The sequence below is a fragment of the Aulostomus chinensis genome, chromosome 22, assembly GCF_037954235.1.
Source record: "Aulostomus chinensis isolate RoL2024-O1b breed Wild chromosome 22, RoL_Achi_v1.0, whole genome shotgun sequence".
Classification (NCBI taxonomy): domain Eukaryota; kingdom Metazoa; phylum Chordata; class Actinopteri; order Syngnathiformes; family Aulostomidae; genus Aulostomus; species Aulostomus chinensis.
This window is the reverse complement of record NC_141341.1, coordinates 21,709,765-21,733,279: the sequence shown is the minus strand read 5'-3', so window position 1 is coordinate 21,733,279 and position 23,515 is coordinate 21,709,765. Positions and strand designations below refer to the sequence as shown.

At 43.4% G+C, this 23,515-nt stretch overlaps 1 protein-coding gene across 1 annotated transcript in view; it reads left to right on the top strand.

Moving 5' to 3' along the window:
- fndc5b (fibronectin type III domain containing 5b) overlaps positions 1 to 23,515 on the top strand; it is an 87,055-nt gene that overhangs the window by 7,442 nt on the left and 56,098 nt on the right. Inside the window, exon 3 of the mRNA XM_086192938.1 lies at positions 1,555 to 1,753. Within this exon, the coding sequence (XP_086049064.1) occupies positions 1,555 to 1,753 (199 nt within the window). The remainder of the gene's footprint in view (positions 1 to 1,554; positions 1,754 to 23,515) is intronic.

Genomic DNA, 23,515 nt, shown 5'->3' with positions numbered 1-23,515 from the left:
GCCATATATAATTAGCTTGAAGCTAATGGTGGCAGGTGGCTAACAAAACAAAGAGCTGTCCAGAAAGGTCAGTTTTCAAACTCTCAAGTGCATCATGTGGTCTTTATCGAAACCCAGTGTGACACTTCCAGTTCTGCGCCAGTTCCGTGTGGACGAGCCTGAACGAGCGCAAACGTCGGTTCAACTATCACGAATAACCACTGACGTTGATGATATGTGATGATGCACTTGAGTTTAAGTGATATTTTTGTAAAGTTTAGCTATTGTTATCCATCAGTTAGCTAACACACGTGACTCCCTCTGCAGTCTGCTGCGACAAAGAAGTGATGCAGGGGGGGAGTGTCTGTGAACTCAAGACACCCATTTATGGATACTTGAAAGGCAAAATTTACTTTTTGGGTGAAGTATCACTTTGGGTTGAAGTGATATATGATTTTGAAATTTTGTCCTGTAATTTCTGGGAAGTTCCAAGTATTTATTTGTTTCCAACCCAAAGCATTCATCATTTTCTGGAACAACATTTAGGATCTGGCAGGGATGAAAGTAGATTTAAATTCTAGCCAATGCTACTATCACAGCCTTCATCGCTTTATATTATTCAACTCACCCCAGCTTAATGCGTCCTTGAAAAAAATGTGTCAGTGTTTTAATATCTGTATGGAGTAGAAAATGATTAAAAACGCTTGATGCTGGGTACAGCAAAAGATTTGTTTTAACGCTTGAAGTAAAATTTTCAAAACACCCATAACTAGTTTTGTTTTTGATTTATAACAGCATAATTTATTTTAACACCGTAACCGTTAATAAGTGTCTTTGTTTGAACTTTCAAAAATAGTTTTGAACATTTGAATAATTGTCCTCTGCTGACTTATTGCACATGGAACATACCAGAACAGTTAATCAAACACACCCTTTCACTGGCACCGCTCAGGAAGTACAGCAAGCTGCGTGTGAGCAGTAGCGCGCCGCTGAGTTCCAGAGGAGCCCCTGATCGTCACACGGCTCGTCTGAGCTGCTGTCTGTGTTGCTGGAATAAAACAGAAAAGCATGAAACATCGCAACTTTTTCCACTTCATGTTTTACTTGGGAGATTTTGCAGCAAACGCCTGCTTGCTAAAACCCCACAAGAGTGGACATCAGTCAGCAGCAGCGAGTTAGCCCAAGCTTACGTCAGCTAGCAGCAACTTTAAGTCATGAAAGGCAGCTGAGCTCCGTCCAGGACGGATCAAAACGCAGCGTGGGCGGTTCAGAAGCAGATCACGTGTTGTTTGAGATGACGTAACGTTTGCAGACATGTTTGCTTGACTTGTTTTGAATTGGGGTTTTGACAGGCAGGTCCTTTCCCCTCTTAGCAGTACTATTTACCACCTCTGAATCTTTTGGCGGTAGTATCGGACTGTACTGGCCCTACTTCACCCCCACAAAAATACAGTCACTTTCAACCCGAACTTTTTCTACTCTGCTGAGACCAAAGAATTTCCCCCAGAGGTCTGTATCACCATACATGGCTATCATTTATTTTCTTCTGCTCTTGGTTTTCATACACACTTACAGAAGAAGGATGTGCGCATGCTGAGGTTCATCCAGGAGGTGAACACCACCACACGCTCCTGTGCATTGTGGGATCTGGATGAGGACACAGAGTACATCATTCACGTCCAGAGCATCAGCATGGGAGGCAGCAGCCCGCCCAGTGAGCCAGTCCTCTTCAGAACACCCAAAGAATCAGAGAAGCTGGCCTCCAAGAGTCCTGGTAAGGGTTTTTTTTTTTTTTTTTTTTATAATTTACCTATTAAAACAAGAATAAATGACCTAATTTACAGTGATTACATAAGAAAGTATTACAACTTTTAATGTGTGGCAACAGAAAAATCTGTGCACTGAAAAAAATGTTTACATTTACATCCATGTGCTTGTTTCAAACCACGAACTACAGGAAAATGGAGTACTTATGTTCACTTTGTGTTTTCATGCTCCATCAGGACGAAGAAGAAGTGTAGTTGACATTTTTTACACATAAAACACAGAAATTGTCATCTCTGGGAGAACTCCCCCGGCTCCCATACGATGCCTTGCTCCCATTCTCAAATGCAGAGGCTGCTGTTATCTGGAGCCGCATGCAGTACTTCCAATTTTATCATATCCGACCCAGTTAAAGCACCAAGAGCAGCTGCTTCACAGGAACCCAGCAAATACTAAAAGCTCATCAGCAGCAAGGTGATAAGAGAGCGTATTTTCAAGAAACATCTATGAGGTGTTCAAGTGTGAAATATACTGTATACGGTGTCCATTTTAACAAGTCATTTAAGCCTTTCTGCGCAGTTGGTTCTTGATTTCAGCAATATGTAAGCCGCTTACACATGGATAGACACTAGCCAACATGTTTGCTCATTCTTGTAGGCACGTGAAATAAACAATGGTGACTCAAGTGAATGAAACTAATTGGAGAGATGCATTTGAGGCAACTAATGGGAGTCAAGGACAGATGAGAAATATGCAGAATACACAGGATGGCAACCAACCAGAGTCTGGAATGTCCACAATGAGCCATCAGCTCTCGTAGCATCCGTGGCTTCTGCACGCAGCGAGGAGATAAAATACAAGCTGAAGTTATCGTTATGTCTTTTTCTGTGTTATGAAATGTGCCAGGAAATAACAAACTCATGGACTGCACACCGTGTGTCTGTCTGAGAAATGTCGGTTGCTAAATGAGAATAAAGAGGTTGTCTTGCTCATTAAACATCATTCCTACAGCAAAATTACTAATGGTGATGTCATGTCACATGTTAGTGTTGTAGTTTGCTCATAGCATAATGCTAGCTTAAGCAGAGTAAAAAGCTTCTTCATAAAATGAGATCGCTTAGAGTCGATCCAGACACTGATTTCCACTTTTGCCTTTGGTACTGGAGGTGTGATGAGTGAGAATGTTAAAACCTGTCAGTCATTCATCGCTCACACATCTCACGCAACACCATCTTGTGGAAATATGTGAAACCACACCCCCATTACAGGATGCCGGCACCACATCCAGTAAAATCAGCCAGCACTACGAAAGCTAGCAGGATGCCAGGGAGACGCCAAATCCCCGGATCAACAACGCAACGCTCTAAACTGCCGTTAACACTGCCTTGTAGATTGAAATCTTTATTTTATGTTTATTTACTGACCACAGCTTCAGGGTGGGAGCTCCATTTATGGAAAATAGTGTTTTATGTTGTGTGAATGCAGTTCAGGTCTGCTACATCCACGCTAATAAGCTTTCATTTCAAAACCCATAACTGAAACGACATGTGTCCAGCAAGCTACTTCCTCACTTCCTCGCCATTCTGAAGTTCGACACTGGAAAACACACTCTGTCTGAGTTTGCGTACTGCAGGGTTGTGTTGCGAGTTTGCGTACTGCAGGGTTGTGTTGCTGTGTAGACGGAGGAGATGTGAAACTGCAGACCTATGAGGACCTGACTCTTTCCTAGAAAACTATCAATGCCAACATCGATTATCAGAGGTTAATTTAGCATGGATGAGGAATTCCAGGGCATTGCTGACCTTGTTGTCTTTGCCAGCAGCAGTTTGTATGAGTTGTTGTTCCAAAGGAATCATGAACAAACTTTAGGATGTCGACACACTACAGTCGTGGAACAACAAACTTCTGCTACGTCCACGTTGGATGAACTCATGTACGATCCTTTAGTGTTTCTTCCTCTTTAAGTGTCTACTCCTTTTCTATCACTTCAGCTGAAGTGTTATCTTCTTTGCAGTGATTACCAGGCTAATTGCACTGCCCTGACTGCTTTATGCTCCAAGATTTCCACCTTGTCGTCGGTCCAAGCAAAGGTTTCAAGTTCTCTCCCTGTGTTAACCATTTTTGGTCAAAAACCATAGTTTCAAGAACTAGAATTATTAGTTTTGCTGTATTTTGCCATGTTTGGTGTCATGATGTAGGCATTTAGCAGGACAGTTTGTCTTCATGTTGAGGGGGCAGACTCATTTTGTTTGCCGTGACGTTGATGGAACTTCCACTTGTGCAAATAGTGTGTAAGCTTGTGTGTGTGTGTTCATGGAAGCATTCATTAGCTGCCCTGATTAAATCTCTCAGCCATTACTGCTCCCCTCCCCTTCTAAATGGCTAAATGGCTAGTAATCAGCCTGACACCATTCAGTATCTGCAGTGCACACACACACTCACACACACACACGCACACACACACACACACACGCACACACACACACATACAGTCGCGAGGCTCTGTTTTGGTTGTTGTCTGCTTACCTTACTCTGTATCTGCAGCAGCTCATTTGAAAAGACAGCAAAAATACTCCAGAGGTCCCAAACACGGTTATATTTTCATAATGTAGTGAGATTTGGGGCGGTGAGTGTTGATGTGTAATGTTTTTATATTGGTAATTACATTATGTAGGAGGGTGCAAAATCCCCAGTTTTTGAAATCAATCTTTAAAGGCAGTAAAATATTACTGAGCCTTCTTACTGTCACAAGTGTTCCAACCTTCAATTCATCTCTGACAGAGCTGCTGCACCAGCCAGCTGCTCCACACACACACACACAAACATACTCACGCATGCAGGCACACATACAGGCACACACACGTGAAAGATTCCCAGTTCAACCAAGACAGCCGCAGTTCTCCCCATTAGCATCCAATGAACAGTTGTTATTAGAATAAATACTTGTGTTTTTTTATTGGCATAACTTTCAACTTGCATGCAGAAAGAGAATCACAGTCAATTTAAATCCAGCAGGCAGTTTTTATTTCAAATAAATCACAGTTGCACAAATGAAAATTAAAGGAAAAAATGGCTTAAAAAACATTCGACACTCTTAAGCTTTTTAAAGTTTATTTCAAGGTTTAAAGGTGGTGGTGGTGAGGAGGACACCCTGATCCTCCCTGTCATCACTGCCATGATTGTTTCCTTGGAGCTGTGGTTCTTCTGATAATGGGCGGCATGATGTTTGCTTTTAGGCTCGAAGAAATTTCTTCTTTAAGATGCCACAATACAGCCTCTTCAGGACTCCACCTTCCCTGGCATTGGTGACAAAAGGGTTTCTTGTGGTGCCGCATGACTTCAGGTAGAGGACCCAATCATCCTGCTACCGATTGGTGCGACGATGGATCCCACAGGGGCCGCTGTGGTCGCTTGTCACATCAGTGCCACAATCTTTTGTGTAGGGAACAGCATGAGCTTTCTTGTAAATCTTTGCTCTGTGTTTCCTGCACAGAGCTTCAGGAGCGGTCTTTGAAAAAATACGGCAAACTCTGCGGTAGTAGGAGAATACAGGGGTTGGCCTCCAGGCCTTATTCATCCTGGCACCGTAGTTCACACCACGACGGGCGAAATAATTGTCTTCAGGACTGACCATTGGGGCAGGGGTTGGGCTCCAGACTGAGTCCTCCATGGCATCATAGTTTAAGCCCCGCCTGGCAAAATAATTATCTTCAAGCCTGACTCTTGGGGCAGGGTTTATTCTCCAGACTTTATCTTCCTCGGCATCGTAGTTTAAGCCCTGCCTGGCAAAATAATTGTTTTCCAGAGTAACGCTTGGGGCAGGGGCTGGCTTCCAGACTTGATCTTCCTCACCACCTCCTTGGTTTAAGCCCCGCCTGGCAAAATAATTGTCTTCAAGCCTGATTCCTGGGGCAGGGGTTGGTCTTCAGACTAGATCTTCTTCGGCATCATAGATTTAGAACCGCCTGGCAAAATAATTATCTTCCAGCCTGACTGTTGGGGCAGGGTTTAGTCTCCGGTATGGATTTTCTCCAGCACTGTAGTTCAAGCACCGCCTGGCAAAATAATTATCTTCCAGCCTGACTGTTGGGACAGGGTTTAATCTCCGGTATGGATTTTCTCCAGCACTGTAGTTCAAGCCCCGCCTGGCAAAGTAATTGTTTTCAAGTCTGACTCTTGGGACAGGGTTTAGTCTCTGGTATGGATTGTGTCGAGCACTGTAGTTCAAGCCCCGCCTGGCAAAATTATTGTTTTCAAGCCTGACTCTTGGGGCAGGGTTTAGTCTCCGGTATCGATTGTGTCGAGCACTGTAGTTCAAGCACCGCCTGGCAAAATTTTTGTTTTCAAGCCTGACTCTTGGGGCAGGGGTTGGCTTCCAGACTTGAGCTTCCTCACCACCGCCTTGGTTTAAGCCCCGCCTGGCAAAATAATTGTTTTCCAGAGCAACACTTGGGGCAGGGGTTGGCTTCCAGACTTGATTTTCCTCAGCACCGTAGTTTAAGCTCTGCCTGGAAAAATAATTGTTCTCCAGAGCAACGCTTGGGGCAGGGGTTGGCTTCCAGACTTGATCTTCCTCACCACCGCCTTGGTTTAAGCCCCGCCTGGCAAAATAATTGTTCACCAGAGTAACGCTTGGGGCAGGGGTTGGCTGCCAGACTTGATCTTCCTCTTCACCATAGTTTAAGCCCCGCTTGGCAAAATAATTGTCTTCAAGCCTGACTCTTGCAGCAGGGTTTAGTGTCCGGACTGAGTCCTCCATTGCATCATAGTGTAAGCCCCGCTTGGCAAAATAGTTGTCTTCAAGCCTGACTCTTGCCGCAGGGTTTAGTGTGCAGACTGAGTCCTCCATGGCATCATAGTGTAAGCCCCGCTTGGCAAAATAATTGTCTTCAAGCTTGACTCTTGCAGCAGGGTTTAGTGTGCAGACTGAGTCCTCCATGGCATCATAGTGTAAGCCCCGCTTGGCAAAATAATTGTTTTCCAGAGTAACAATTGGGGCAGTGTTCAGTCTCCAGAATGGATGTTCCTCGGCACCGTAGTTGCCTGGGGCAGCTGATGGCTCCCAGATCATGTCCATCATGTCATCACTGGTACCGTAGTAATGTTGAAGCTGGGAACGGACCAGATACTCCGCAAAAGAGTTCATGATGGAGCTTCTGTGCTGGTGCTGAATAGTCTTTTAGTTCCTTTCAGTTTCTTTCTGCTCTGTCTGGTCTGAACTTGCTCTCACATTTCTAGATGTACTCTTTCTTTATTTATATATTCTTTCACAAAGACTAAATTCAGTCAAGTCTTCTGCTATCCTGTCAGGATCACAGTCACATTGTCTTTCTGTGATGTCTTGTACTAGACTTAGCAGGCTGTGTTCTCATGAGGGTCAGAATTGAAACCTTCTTCTCGAGTTGAGGGCGGCACGGTGGCGCAGTGGTCAGCACTGTGGCCTCACAGCAAGAAGGTTCCAGGTTTGATTCATAAAAATTATAATTTAGAGGATCCAATTCACCAAGCCTCTCTGGTAAAATCACCTAAATCCTTCGTTGAAAGGATCACGCTCTTTATGCCCTGTGGACAATGGCCTATGTCAGGAGGGTGCCCTGCATTTGGGTACATGTTTTGTGTTCTCCCAAAAACTTGAAATCATGACTTAGGCCTTTATTTTAATGGGGTGATGATTTATAATTTCCATCCATCCATCCATTTTCTTCTGCTTATCCTGTTAAGAGTGGTGGGGGGTGGAGCCTATCCCAGCAGCCTTCAGGTGAGAGGCGGGGTTCACCCTGGACAGGTCACCAGTCCATGGCAGGGCCAACACATAGAGACAGACAACCATTGGCTCTCCCAGTCACACCTACGGTCAATTTAGAGTCTGGATTAACATGGTCCCTCTTGATGTCTTTGGACTGTGGAGGAAGCTGGAGTACCAGAGAGAACCCAGCAGGAACAGGGAGAACATTCAGACTCACCCAGAAAGACCCCGTGCTCCAGCCGGGGCTCGAACCTGGAACCTTCTTGCTGTGAGACGACAGCGCTGACCCCTGCACTAAATAAAACATGATAAAAATAATTTTCCATTTGGGAATTAATTTTTTGGAGTGCAATCGGAAAATGTAGGTCCCACACATTCAGTTGACCTGCAAAGTTATGAATTAGGCAGCATTTCTTTTTTCCCACAGGTTGATAATTTTCTTGAGGTGGTGACATGGAACGGCGTGGAAACAACACATGATTTGCTAGTTCAGAATACACGAGGCAAAAAAGGTGCATGAACTCTCATGATGACAAAAACTACTAAACCCTAGAACACTAACGGCAGCTGATTTTCCACCAAATGATTCTTGTTATGTCATTTTTCTGTAGGGTCCCCCATTTTTTTGTTTTATGTGACATTAATATATTTGAATGCAAACCATATTTTATCAAGAATACTGTATTGGGTCAAATCTATCCCTCATTAGTGATGGTGTTACTAATTATAACTTTAGTCCTCTAGAGTTAATTGCCTAATTAAGATATTGATGAAGAAATCAACTCAGATTTGTAATTCTTTTTTTTGACAAAGTTGGCAGTTCTTGTCAGGGCACTGAATCTTTCTTTGTGTGGTCCTGGGCCCCTCCCCTGTCAAAGGCCTGTATGGATTTCAGTTGGCTTCACAGCTAAGAGACAAACACCTCTTAACCTGGTCGTATGAGTCCACTTTTAAATGCCAGCAGAAGAACTTTATGCTGATTTCTTCACATGCAGCTGAAATTTAGACTTCAAGTGTTGGTTTGAGGGTACAGCTTTGTGCCTATTTAGTTTTCAATAAATATTAAGTAACTTTGATGCAAATGAGCAATGTGCAATGCATGCCAATTAACCATGTCAGGCTTTTTCATTTACCGTCAACATAAATGCTGGAGAGAGATCATCATTACTGGATGGGACTCTTAATTATATCTATAAGCAAAAAATGATTCAAATTATTTAGCTCACTAAGTCCCTTTTGTCTCAGAGTAGCTGGACCTGTCAGGGGGAGCGGCAGTGTGGACCAGCATTAGCCTGCTACAAAATGCAATGACAGATAAAGAAGTCATTAGGAGTAGCTATGTGATTGAGTGTTAAAGATGTGGGTCCTTTGTTGGTAATAGGATTTGAGCTATCGACTCTATTCTTAGTTTACTTCAATGTTATTGCAAACATCAGCTGCTCAGTTATTAGCTAGCAAGTAAACAACAGTATTGTTAGCTGTGCTAGCTTAAGTAGACTGCTGGTATTGTGTTTGGGCCTGAGCCTCCTTGCACCGGCTGCGGCCGAGTCGCAGGAGTTGTCCCAAATCCAAGGATGTATTTTGTGAAGCGGTAGGATTTGCAGTTTAGAAGAGAGAGGCCTCAGTGTGGCACAAAGTTTGAGTCCAGACCTGAGAGCTATGCCTTTAAGAGCCCTCCCCCCACTGCTCTCTGGCACCCAGAGTGGAGAGGAGGGTTTTTTGAGAGTTTTTGGTTATAAAAAGGCTCATAAATCCCCAGATGTTGGTCAAAAGTAGAATGAAATACTGTCACGATCCCTGTCTCGTGTTTCCTGTTTTATTTTGTAGTCATGTCCTGTCTTCCTGACCTCCCTCCTGTAATTACCTCATGTGTCTCACCTGGGTGATTGCACCACCTGTGTCTCGTTTCCCTTCTTGTATTTAACCTGTGTGTCTCCTTAGTTCCTTGTGGGGTCATTGTCATCATTTGTTGTCTTTCGCTGTCACAGTAGTCATTGTCCTTGTTTTTTGTCTCGTCACGTCAAGCCTCCTGCCTCAGAGAAGCAGAGAAGGAAGAGGTGAGAAGCATCTGTTAGAGGCTATGTGTGTCTGAGGAGACAGCCTCCCTATTGGTTTACATTGTAAGGTGAAAAGTGGGTCCTGGACTTAGAGGCTTTATAAAATCCAAACCATTTGAGTTCTGACAAAATTTTTAACAGCTTTTTGTTGTAATGAATCATGTAAATTAAAGGGAAAAAATAGTTTAAAAAAACATTCTACACTCTAAAATTTTTTAAAGTATATTTCAAGGTTTAAAGGTGGTGGTGGTGAGGAGGACACCCTGATCCTCCCTGTCATCACTGCCATGATTGTTTCCTTGGTGCTGTGGTTCTTCTGATAATGGGCGGCATGATGTTTGCTTTTAGGCTCCAAGAAATTTCTTCTTTAAGATGCCACAATACAGCCTCTTCAGGACTCCACCTTCCCTGGCATTGGTGACAAAAGGGTTTCTTGTGGTGCCGCATGACTTCAGGTAGAGGACCCGATCATCCTTTTATGGTGCGACGATGTATCCCACCGAGGACGCTGTGATCCTTCTTCACATCAGTGCCACAATTTTTCATGTAGGGAACAGCATGAGCTTTCTTGTAAAGCTTTGCTCTGTGTTTCCTGCACAGAGCTTCAGGATCTGTCCTTGAAAAGATGCGGCAAACTCTCCAGTAGTAGGAGAATTCAGGGACAGGGGTTGGCCTCCAGATCTTATTCTGCCTGGCACTGCAGGTCAAGCCACGCCGAGCAAAATAATAGTTGCCGCTATGCCGGGCAAAGGGATTGTTGGGAGCGTAATTGGTGCTCGGGGCAGGGGATGGCTCCCAGATCATGTCAATAACGTCATCACTTGAACCATAGTACCCACAATACTTCCTACCAAGCTTGGCAAAGTAGTTATTTTCAAGAGCAACACTGGTGCTCGGGGCAGGGGTTGCCCCCCAGATCTTATTCTCCCTGGCACCGCAGTTCAAGCAACGCTTGGCAAAATAATTGTGTTCAAGGCTAACGTTATTGGTGCGTGGGGCAGGGGTTGGCCTTCAGACCGGATCTTGTCTGGCACCAAAGTTCAAGACATGCCTCGCAAAATAATTATTTTGTAACAATAGGGATGTGACGATACACTCAGCTCACGAGATGAGACAAGACTTGAAGAAAACTACAATGTCAAAGTGTATGACTTGACCAACAGACTTTGGTCGGGGGCTTCTTCAATGGTAATACGACCGGTCTTTTCGGACGTCATTGTTGAAGCGATCCTTCCCTCCTTCTCCTCAGCTTCAGCTCCTCCTTCTCTTTCTTTAGGCTCTGGCAGGCTCGACGTAGCAAAGGTGCTTTACCACTCCCACGGGTCACAAATATGAGTTCACAAATCTCGCAAGACAGATATTTAACATGACGAGAAATATCGCCGAGTTTAATCTCGTAAGGTCTCATAGCACGAGATCTCATCAGATCCCTAGTAAAGAAACATCGGTGCTCGGGGCAGGAGTTGGCCTCCAGACCAAGTTCTCCATGGCACCGTAGTTAATGCTATGCTGGGCAAAGGGATTGCTGGGAGGGTACTGGTGCTTGGGGGAGCGGATGGCTCCCAGATCATGTCCATCACTTCATCACTTGCACTGTAGTACTTCTGAAGCTGGGATCGGACCAGAAACCCCACAAAGGAGTTCATGATGGAGCTTCAAAAGTCTCTGCTGGTGCTGAATAGTCTTTCAGTTGCTTTCTGCTTTGTCTGGTCTGAACACATTTTGTGTGTAGTCTTATTTTTTTTGGCCTCAATCATAATGTGTGTGTTTTATTCTCATTAAAATTATTTCTCAGCTTCATACGTTTTGTTATTTTTAAATTCCTTCATATGTATTTTAAGTATGATAACTGTGACATTGTTTTTGATTCTGTTGCAGATTTGAGTTCCCTGTTGACTGAAGCATAAATAGGAACAAAAAGCTCGAGGTTGTCAGAGCTCAACGTTGGGACGCTGATATTAAAGTATGGGGGACTAACACATTTAGGTTAAATATCACTCTCTGAACTTGATACTTTACCTCCTCAAAATATAGTCGCACAGCATAGTTACATTTTGCCAGTTAGTGGCCACACTTTGATGTATGGGGAAAATAGGTCAAAGTTTATTTACAACTCTTAATTAGCAGTTTATTAAGTGTTTACAATGCAATAAATAACACAACCATTTAGTAATCCTATATAAAAGGAGACTTACCATGAAGTTTACAAGTTGTACCAGTTGAGTAACAAAATGACTTCTCCACTATTCAAATTTATCCTCACTCATCCATACTTGGGGGTACCTCTGTATTAAATGGAGAGTTGAGGAAGTGGGTTTGTTGTGGCCCTGTGGACCACAGACCTACTGTACAGTCCCCAAGTGATGGCAGGCACTAGTCAGGAGCATGTGGAAGTCTGTTCCTGCCTTAGTCTATGAGTTAAGCTGTTGCTGGCTTATTCCTCTGTACTTTTTCTGCTGCTACTTCTCTGTTTCTGCTGCTGTAACAGTGCCAATTTCCCCACTGTAGGACGAATAAAGGTTTATCTTAGCGTGAAGGAACTGCCTCTGATTAGCGGGGTACAGCAGCATTCAGGACCTCAGTCCTCAGCTCAGCTGCACTGGCCCCTGGTGCTGACATCGCACCAAAGGGCAAGGCAAGGCAAGGCGATTTTATTTGTAGAGCCTGTTTTCACCACCAGTTTGTCTCAAAGGGCTTCACATGGTCAGACCCTCACATCCACTGAGGAAAAACTCCATAGAAAACCTTTAACAGGGAAAAATCTGAGAAACCTCAGGGTGAGCAACAGAGGAGGATCCCTCACCCAGGAGGGACAGACGTGCAAAGGGGAGTCCTCCCTCTGGCATCTTCATGAATCCATCTAGAATGTCTTGTAGATTTGAGTCCCCAATGATAAGCATAAACTGCACTGTGTGGTTAGAAAACAGACAAAATTTCAGGCTTATTTGAATTATTTTGAATGAATGTGGATGAAATGGAAAAAGTTTACAAAAACAATATCTTGGGGTAGGGCAGCACGGTGGTGCAGTGGTCAGCACTGTGGCCTCACAGCAAGAAGGTTCCGGGTTCGAGTCCCGGCTCGGGCGCGGGATCTTTCTGTGTGGAGTTTGCATGTTCTCCCCGTGCCTGTGTGGGTTCTCTCTGGTACTCCAGCTTCCTCCACAGTCCAAAGACATCAATTTGGGGACTAGGCTGACTGATACTCTAAATTGACTGTAGGTGTGAATGTGAGTGTGAATGGTTGTTCGTCTCTGTATGTTGGCCCTGCGATGGACTGGCGACCTGTCCAGGGTGAACCCCGCCTCTCGCCCATAGGCTCCAGCCCCCTGTGACCCTTAATAGAAAGGAATAAGCGGAAGACAATGAATGAATGAATATCTTGGAGTAAATAGTGATGAAAGACAGTCGTCAGGAATAACCAACATTGAATTTCAATATTATTCAAGGATCGTTATTCAAGGATTCAAGGATCTTTATTGTCATACCACTCACATTTCCACGTTGGTGATATGAACTCAGGTCCCGGGATAGCAAGAGAAAATATTTATATAAAGGTTTCTTACATATATACACTTGTGGTTTAAAGGGGGCAGGCTTGTATGTTTAAGCTATGAAATGGGTGGATTATTAACTAATTGATTTATGGGAGCAGGGTGGGATTGAATATGTTTATTTTTCCCACACTTTTTGAATATTTATAACAAGTTAAGTGTGTCACAGTTGCCTTTGCTTCATGTTTTTCAGTGTAATTATTATTATCATGATTAATGTAATTGTTATATAGGTTATTCATTGTTTTATTACTATTATTTCTTGTCCTACCATTTCTTGCTCTTTGGATATCTGAAATAAAAATGTTCATTCACAAAAATAATTAATCTTGCATCCTACAACAATGCCTGGAGACTGAATTGTTCACTTAAGGTGAAACTGGCCATTTCCACTCAGGATGTCAGTAACCAGGTGTATCGTTTATTATTAAACAAGACAAGAATCATTAACCATTAGATTCATCATGAATCAAAACTTCATGCAACCCATCAGAGACAGTAACATACACCTTAAACATGAATAACGTTTTTTTCAATGACTTGATTGCAGTCCTACGACACGATTGTATTCGAGTAAACTATGAGATAAAGGAAGTGCAGGCTATAATTTATTGTCCACTAACCTGCACATATTCATCATTAAACTGACGTTGTCCAACTGTGTCTAATATTTAACAGAAGCAGTTAGATTGTTGGAAAAAAGTAGACAGAATCAAGTAATGGTTGCAAAATGGGTGGGGCTTGACTGTTGTGGACACCGCCAATCCCATGTGGCTGTGGGTATGGTTGTAGACGGTTCCATCTGCTGAAAGACGGAAACAGTACAAGTCCAAACTGGCACAATTTGTGACTAAATGTAACAGAAACTTGTGTTTCTTCCTTTCGTGAGTTTTACTTAAGGTTTACTGTTTGATAACATCTTAAATTAGTGAGGAGACGGTGTGGAATATGTACCGAAATTACAAGTAGTGAAAAATAGTCATGTGAGTCAGACCTTCAACATTGTCCGAAAAAAAACTGCCATTTTGAGTAAACCTTCCATCAGCTTTAAGAATACAAGCCCTGGAATATTTACAGAAAGCTTGATTGACAATAAGTGAAAAAAAATCAAACTGGGAAAAAGTTGAATAAAAAAATGGCCAGGTACAAAACTGTGAGTCACTTCTGCAATTATAACGTTGAAACTTTACAGCACCCACAACCTGTCAATTGAAGCTTTACGTCATGCAGAAATAGCACATTGCAATTGAAATGGCCACTGAAGTTTGTAAGAAACATTGCATTTTTTTTTATTAAAGCACAGAATGATAAACTGACGGAAATTTAAGGGTATGAACGGTGTGAATACAGTTACATGTGTTCAATATATCAGAACTTTCCTCCAAAGGGTTGGAGGGGCAGCCATAGACTCCCATGAAGGAAAAAAAGCAAACAAAGAATTCTAAGAAAACAAAGTGTTAACACACACACTTCCAAATATTTACACAACCTATTTACATTTTTTTAAAACTACTTTAATGGATTTTTTTTTGCAACTATTAACACATTTACGCCCATTTACAAGTACTTACACACTATTTACAATTATGAGCAAATTATTAACTTATACATTTACAAATATTCACACAAACAACTTACAACTAATTACAACTATTAATCTTCTAACAACTATTTACACACAAACATTTTAATTCCGGCACTAGGGATTAGTGTTGTCACGATACTGGATTTAACACTTTGATAAGATATTTTGAAAAGCATTGATAATCGATTCAATTTTCGAGACTAAGCTACCACTCAGAATTTGGTGCAAAAATGTTTTTCATTTTAGGAAAAATAAAGAACTTTATTCTTAAGGTAGAGAACTTTTTAAAGTTATTCTTTACACAGTAACAGTATGCAAATAAGTTTTAATATATGTAACTTACCGTCGATTAGCTTTAGCTAGCGCTCGCTAACAAGACAACACGTCAAAGTAAACACAGACAGATGTGATAACTCCAGGCAACACGTACTTCAAGTTCTACTGTTACCAACCTCTGTACCTCTAACTCTATACAGGTCCGGTGTCTGTCTTGGAGGAGCTTTGCTACATTCGTTGTGTTCACTCCTTTTGTCGGCACAGTTCTGTTCCATCTCTTGCATATGGGCTTGCTGCTGTCCGTTGGCTTTCCTTGTTCATCCAACTCAAATCAAAGGAACCTCCAAACAGCACTTGTGCTGTATTGTTTATTTATTAAAACTGGTTGTGAAGGTCCTGCAGACACCATCTCATGGCAGCTTACACACATAGAGCGATGACATGAAAACAAAAATATAGCCAGCGAGGCAGGAGGGGAGGGGCTGCTGCACGATGGCTCGCTTGTTCGTCTGTGTGTGTGTGTGTGTGTGTGTGTGTGTGTGTGTGTGTGTGTGTTGGCGGTGGCGCATGTGTAAACCAAGGAGGCAGCTAGAGTATCGATACTATTGAAAGGTCATTTTGTACCGTTTTTACTTTTCAAAATTGATATCGATAAATCGATATTTTTGACAACACCAATTTGAGATGCTGACCAAAGAATCTGCTCTGTGTGGAAGTCACTCTCCCTCATCAAAACGGGCACAACCTACTTAGCTACCATTGGCTGGTCCTCCTATTGGATTGAAAAGGTACTGCAACTGAGTTTACACATGAGGACACAGTGGCGTTATGAGTCATTCACTTGGTCACTGCAAGGGAACTCATTCCAGGCACGATCCCAGCAGTGATTGGCCAAGGTGCCATCGTAGTTTTTGTGGAAATTTCTGGCGGCTGCTGCAGTAGGAAGCCCAGAACTATGACTCCATTTGAACCTTAGAAAGTAGATGAATGAGCAGCAGGGTCCATTAGAGTGTCCCTGGTCAACCCCCACCCCCCCAAACCCCCAACAGAAAAAGTTCATTTGTAGGTCTAAAGGTATATCAGCCACTTAAAGTCCATTGTATGTAATTCATTATTATGCAAATTCATTGCTGATGTCATCTAGCGATGTCTGGCTACAATTCAGACAGCCAATAGCTGCTTTTTGAGATTTGGAAACAATTGTGTCCACCACATCAATAAATTGTAGCCAAAGTTTTGTCAAAAACATTGCATTGCCTGTTCATAGCAAAATTAGCATCCAATGATCAGTTGTTATTTGAATAAATACTTGTGTTTTTTATTGGCATCACTTTCAACTTGCATGCAGAAAGAGAATCACAGTCAATTTAAATCCAGCAGACAGTTTTTATTTCAAATAAATCACAGTTGCAGAGTAACGATTGGGGCAGGGGTTGGCTTCCAGACTTGATCTTCCTCGGCACCGCCTTGGTTTAAGCCCTGCCTGGCAAAATAATTGTCTTCAAGCCTGACTCTTGCAGCAGGGTTTAGTCCCCAGAATGAGTCCTCCATGGCATCACAGTTTAAGCCCCGCCTGGCAAAATAATTGTCTTCAAGCCTGATTCTTGGGGCAGGGGTTGGTCTTCAGACTAGATCTTCTTCGGCATCATAGATTTAGAACCGCCTGGCAAAATAATTATCTTCCAGCCTGACTGTTGGGGCAGGGTTTAGTCTCCGGTATGGATTTTCTCCAGCACTGTAGTTCAAGCACCGCCTGGCAAAATAATTGTTTTCAAGACTGACTGTTGGGGCAGGGTTTAGTCTCTGGTATGGATTGTGTCGAGCACTGTAGTTCAAGCACCGTCTGGCAAAATTATTGTTTTCAAGACTGACTTTTGGGGCAGGGTTTAGTCTCTGGTATGGATTGTGTCGAGCACTGTAGTTCAAGCACCGTCTGGCAAAATTATTGTTTTCCAGAGTCACGCTTGGGGCAGGGGTTGGCTTCCAGACTTGATTTTCCTCAGCACCGTAGTTTAAGCCCTGCCTGGAAAAATAATTGTTTTCCAGAGCAACGCTTGGGGCAGGGGTTGGCTTCCAGACTTGATTTTCCTCAGCACCATAGTTTGAGCCCCGCTTGGCAAAATAATTGTTTTCCAGAGCAACGCTTGGGGCAGGGGCTGGCTTCCAGACTTCATCTTCCTCTTCACCATAGTGTAAGCCCCGCTTGGCAAAATAGTTGTCTTCAAGCCTGACTCTTGCAGCAGGGTTTAGTGTGCAGACTGAGTCCTCCATGGCATCATAGTGTAAGCCCCGCTTGGCAAAATAATTGTCTTCAAGCCTGACTCTTGCAGCAGGGTTTAGTGTGCAGACTGAGTCCTCCATGGCATCATAGTGTAAGCCCCGCTTGGCAAAATAATTGTCTTCAAGCCTGACTCTTGCAGCAGGGTTTAGTGTGCAGACTGAGTCCTCCATGGCATCATAGTGTAAGCCCCGCTTGGCAAAATAATTGTCTTCAAGCTTGACTCTTGCAGCAGGGTTTAGTGTGCAGACTGAGTCCTCCATGGCATCATAGTGTAAGCCCCGCTTGGCAAAATAATTGTTTTCCAGAGTAACGCTTGGGGCAGTGTTCAGTCTCCAGAATGGATGTTCCTCGGCACCGTAGTTGCCTGGGGCAGCTGATGGCTCCCAGATCATGTCCATCACGTCATCACTGGTACCGTAGTAATGTTGAAGCTGGGAACGGACCAGATACTCCGCAAAAGAGTTCATGATGGAGCTTCTGTGCTGGTGCTGAATAGTCTTTTAGTTCCTTTCAGTTTCTTTCTGCTCTGTCTGGTCTGAACTTGCTCTCACATTTCTAGATGTACTCTTTCTTTATTTATATATTCTTTCACAAAGACTAAATTCAGTCAAGTCTTCTGCTATCCTGTCAGGATCACAGTCACATTGTCTTTCTGTGATGTCTTGTACTAGACTTAGCAGGCTGTGTTCTCATGAGGGTCAGAGTTGAAACCTTCTTCTCGAGTTGAGGGCGGCACGGTGGCGCAGTGGTCAGCACTGTGGCCTCACAGCAAGAAGGTTCCAGGTTTGATTCATAAAAATGATAATTTAGAGGATCCAATTCACCAAGCCTCTCTGGTAAAATCACCTAAATCCTTCGTTGAAAGGATCACGCTCTTTATGCCCTGTGGACAATGGCCTATGTCAGGAGGGTGCCCTGCATTTGGGTACATGTTTTGTGTTCTCCCAAAAACTTGAAATCATGACTTAGGCCTTTATTTTAATGGGGTGATGATTTATAACTTCCATCCATCCATCCATTTTCTTCTGTTTATCCTGTTAAGAGTGGTGGGGGGTGGAGCCTATCCCAGCAGCCTTCAGGTGAGAGGCGGGGTTCACCCTTGACAGGTCACCAGGCCATGGCAGGGCCAACACATATAGACAGACAACCATTGGCTCTCCCAGTCACACCTACAGTCAATTTAGAGTCTGGATTAACCTGGTCCCCTCTTGATGTCTTTGAACTGTGGAGGAAGCTGGAGTACCAGAGAGAACCCAGCAGGAACAGGGAGAACATTCAGACTCACCCAGAAAGACCCCGTGCTGCAGCCGGGGCTCGAACCTGGAACCTTCTTGCTGTGAGACGACAGCGCTGACCCCTGCAATAAATAAAACATGATAAAAATAATTTTCCATTTGGGAATTAATTTTTTGGAGTGCAATCAGAAAATGTAGGTCCCACACATTCAGTTGACCTGCAAAGTTATGAATTAGGCAGCATTTCTTTTTTCCCACAGGTTGATAATTTTCTTGAGGTGGTGACATGGAACGGCGTGGAAACAACACATGATTTGCTAGTTCAGAATACACGAGGCAAAAAAGGTGCATGAACTCTCATGATGACAAAAACTACTAAACCCTAGAACACTAACGGCAGCTGATTTTCCACCAAATGGTTCTTGTTATGTCATTTTTCTATAGGGTCCCCCATTTTTTTGTTTTATGTGACATTAATGTATTTGAATGCAAACCATATTTTATCAGGAATACTGTATTGGGTCAAATCTATCCCTCATTAGTGATGGTGTTACTAATTATAACTTTAGTCCTCTAGAGTTAATTGCCTAATTAAGATACTGATGAAGAAATCAACTCAGATTTGTAATTCTTTTTTTTGACAAAGTTGGCAGTTCTTGTCAGGGCACTGAATCTTTCTTTGTGTGGTCCTTGGCCCCTCCCCTGTCAAAGGCCTGTATGGATTTCAGTTGGCTTCGCAGCTAAGAGACAAACACCTCTGAACCTGGTCGTATGAGTCCACTTTTAAATGCCAGCAGAAGAACTTTATGCTGATTTCTTCACATGCGGCTGAAATTTAGACTTCAAGTGTTCGTTTGAGGGTACAGCTTTGTGCCTATTTAGTTTTCAGCTGCTCAGTTATTAGCTAGCAAGTAAACAACAGTATTGTTAGCTGTGCTAGCTTAAGTAGACTGCTGGTATTGTGTTTGGGCCTGAGCCTCCTTGCACCGGCTGCGGCCGAGTCGCAGGAGTTGTCCCAAATCCAAGGATGTATTTTGTGAAGCGGTAGGATTTGCAGTTTAGAAGAGAGAGGCCTCAGTGTGGCACAAAGTTTGAGTCCAGACCTGAGAGCTATGCCTTTAAGAGCCCTCCCCCCGCTGCTCTCTGGCACCCAGAGTGGAGAGGAGGGTTTTTTGAGAGTTTTTGGTTATAAAAAGGCTCATAAATCCCCAGATGTTGGTCAAAAGTAGAATGAAATACTGTCACGATCCCTGTCTCGTGTTTCCTGTTTTATTTTGTAGTCATGTCCTGTCTTCCTGACCTCCCTCCTGAGATTACCTCATGTGTCTCACCTGGGTGATTGCACCACCTGTGTCTCGTTTCCCTTCTTGTATTTAACCTGTGTGTCTCCTTAGTTCCTTGTGGGGTCATTGTCATCATTTGTCGTCTTTCGCTGTCACAGTAGTCGTTGTCCTTGTTTTTTGTCTCGTCACGTCAAGCCTCCTGCCTCAGAGAAGCAGAGAAGGAAGAGGTGAGAAGCATCTGTTAGAGGCTATGTGTGTCTGAGGAGACAGCCTCCCTATTGGTTTACATTGTAAGGTGAAAAGTGGGTCCTGGACTTAGAGGCTTTATAAAATCCAAACCATTTGAGTTCTGACAAAATTTTTAACAGCTTTTTGTTGTAATGAATCATGTAAATTAAAGGGAAAAAATAGTTTAAAAAAACATTCTACACTCTAAAATTTTTTAAAGTATATTTCAAGGTTTAAAGGTGGTGGTGGTGAGGAGGACACCCTGATCCTCCCTGTCATCACTGCCATGATTGTTTCCTTGGTGCTGTGGTTCTTCTGATAATGGGCGGCATGATGTTTGCTTTTAGGCTCCAAGAAATTTCTTCTTTAAGATGCCACAATACAGCCTCTTCAGGACTCCACCTTCCCTGGCATTGGTGACAAAAGGGTTTCTTGTGGTGCCGCATGACTTCAGGTAGAGGACCCGATCATCCTTTTATGGTGCGACGATGTATCCCACCGAGGACGCTGTGATCCTTCTTCACATCAGTGCCACAATTTTTCATGTAGGGAACAGCATGAGCTTTCTTGTAAAGCTTTGCTCTGTGTTTCCTGCACAGAGCTTCAGGATCTGTCCTTGAAAAGATGCGGCAAACTCTCCAGTAGTAGGAGAATTCAGGGACAGGGGTTGGCCTCCAGATCTTATTCTGCCTGGCACTGCAGGTCAAGCCACGCCGAGCAAAATAATAGTTGCCGCTATGCCGGGCAAAGGGATTGTTGGGAGCGTAATTGGTGCTCGGGGCAGGGGATGGCTCCCAGATCATGTCAATAACGTCATCACTTGAACCATAGTACCCACAATACTTCTTACCAAGCTTGGCAAAGTAGTTATTTTCAAGAGCAACACTGGTGCTCGGGGCAGGGGTTGGCCTTCAGACCGGATCTTGTCTGGCACCAAAGTTCAAGACATGCCTCGCAAAATAATTATTTTGTAACAATCGGGATGTGACGATACACTCAGCTCACGAGATGAGACAAGACTTGAAGAAAACTACAATGTCAAAGTGTATGACTTGACCAACAGACTTTGGTCGGGGGCTTCTTCAATGGTAATACGACCGGTCTTTTCGGACGTCATTGTTGAAGCGATCCTTCCCTCCTTCTCCTCAGCTTCAGCTCCTCCTTCTCTTTCTTTAGGCTCTGGCAGGCTCGACGTAGCAAAGGTGCTTTACCACTCCCACGGGTCACAAATATGAGTTCACAAATCTCGCAAGACAGATATTTAACATGACGAGAAATATCGCCGAGTTTAATCTCGTAAGGTCTCATAGCACGAGATCTCATCAGATCCCTAGTAAAGAAACATCGGTGCTCGGGGCAGGAGTTGGCCTCCAGACCAAGTTCTCCATGGCACCGTAGTTAATGCTATGCTGGGCAAAGGGATTGCTGGGAGGGTACTGGTGCTTGGGGGAGCGGATGGCTCCCAGATCATGTCCATCACTTCATCACTTGCACTGTAGTACTTCTGAGGCTGGGATCGGACCAGAAACCCCACAAAGGAGTTCATGATGGAGCTTCAAAAGTCTCTGCTGGTGCTGAATAGTCTTTCAGTTGCTTTCTGCTTTGTCTGGTCTGAACACATTTTGTGTGTAGTCTTATTTTTTTTGGCCTCAATCATAATGTGTGTGTTTTATTCTCATTAAAATTATTTCTCAGCTTCATACGTTTTGTTATTTTTAAATTCCTTCATATGTATTTTAAGTATGATAACTGTGACATTGTTTTTGATTCTGTTGCAGATTTGAGTTCCCTGTTGACTGAAGCATAAATAGGAACAAAAAGCTCGAGGTTGTCAGAGCTCAACGTTGGGACGCTGATATTAAAGTATGGGGGACTAACACATTTAGGTTAAATATCACTCTCTGAACTTGATACTTTACCTCCTCAAAATATAGTCGCACAGCATAGTTACATTTTGCCAGTTAGTGGCCACACTTTGATGTATGGGGAAAATAGGTCAAAGTTTATTTACAACTCTTAATTAGCAGTTTATTAAGTGTTTACAATGCAATAAATAACACAACCATTTAGTAATCCTATATAAAAGGAGACTTACCATGAAGTTTACAAGTTGTACCAGTTGAGTAACAAAATGACTTCTCCACTATTCAAATTTATCCTCACTCGTCCATACTTGGAGGTACCTCTGTATTAAATGGAGAGTTGAGGAAGTGGGTTTGTTGTGGCCCTGTGGACCACAGACCTACTGTACAGTCCCCAAGTGATGGCAGGCACTAGTCAGGAGCATGTGGAAGTCTGTTCCTGCCTTAGTCTATGAGTTAAGCTGTTGCTGGCTTATTCCTCTGTACTTTTTCTGCTGCTACTTCTCTGTTTCTGCTGCTGTAACAGTGCCAATTTCCCCACTGTAGGACGAATAAAGGTTTATCTTAGCTTGAAGGAACTGCCTCTGATTAGCGGGGTACAGTAGCATTCAGGACCTCAGTCCTCAGCTCTGCTGCACTGGCCCCTGGTGCTGACATCGCACCAAAGGGCAAGGCAAGGCAAGGCGATTTTATTTGTAGAGCCCGTTTTCACCACCAGTTTGTCTCAAAGGGCTTCACATGGCATCATAACAACATCCTCTGTCCTCAGACCCTCACATCCACTGAGGAAAAACTCCATAGAAAACCTTTAACAGGGAAAAATCTGAGAAACCTCAGGGTGAGCAACAGAGGAGGATCCCTCACCCAGGAGGGACAGACGTGCAAAGGGGAGTCCTCCCTCTGGCATCTTCATGAATCCATCTAGAATGTCTTGTAGATTTGAGTCCCCAATGATAAGCATAAACTGCACTGTGTGGTTAGAAAACAGACAAAATTTCAGGCTTATTTGAATTATTTTGAATGAATGTGGATGAAATGGAAAAAGTTTACAAAAACAATATCTTGGGGTAGGGCAGCACGGTGGTGCAGTGGTCAGCACTGTGGCCTCACAGCAAGAAGGTTCCGGGTTCGAGTCCCGGCTCGGGCGCGGGATCTTTCTGTGTGGAGTTTGCATGTTCTCCCCGTGCCTGTGTGGGTTCTCTCTGGTACTCCAGCTTCCTCCACAGTCCAAAGACATCAATTTGGGGACTAGGCTGACTGATACTCTAAATTGACTGTAGGTGTGAATGTGAGTGTGAATGGTTGTTCGTCTCTGTATGTTGGCCCTGCGATGGACTGGCGACCTGTCCAGGGTGAACCCCGCCTCTCGCCCATAGGCTCCAGCCCCCTGTGACCCTTAATAGAAAGGAATAAGCGGAAGACAATGAATGAATGAATATCTTGGAGTAAATAGTGATGAAAGACAGTCGTCAGGAATAACCAACATTGAATTTCAATATTATTCAAGGATCGTTATTCAAGGATTCAAGGATCTTTATTGTCATACCACTCACATTTCCACGTTGGTGATATGAACTCAGGTCCCGGGATAGCAAGAGAAAATATTTATATAAAGGTTTCTTACATATATACACTTGTGGTTTAAAGGGGGCAGGCTTGTATGTTTAA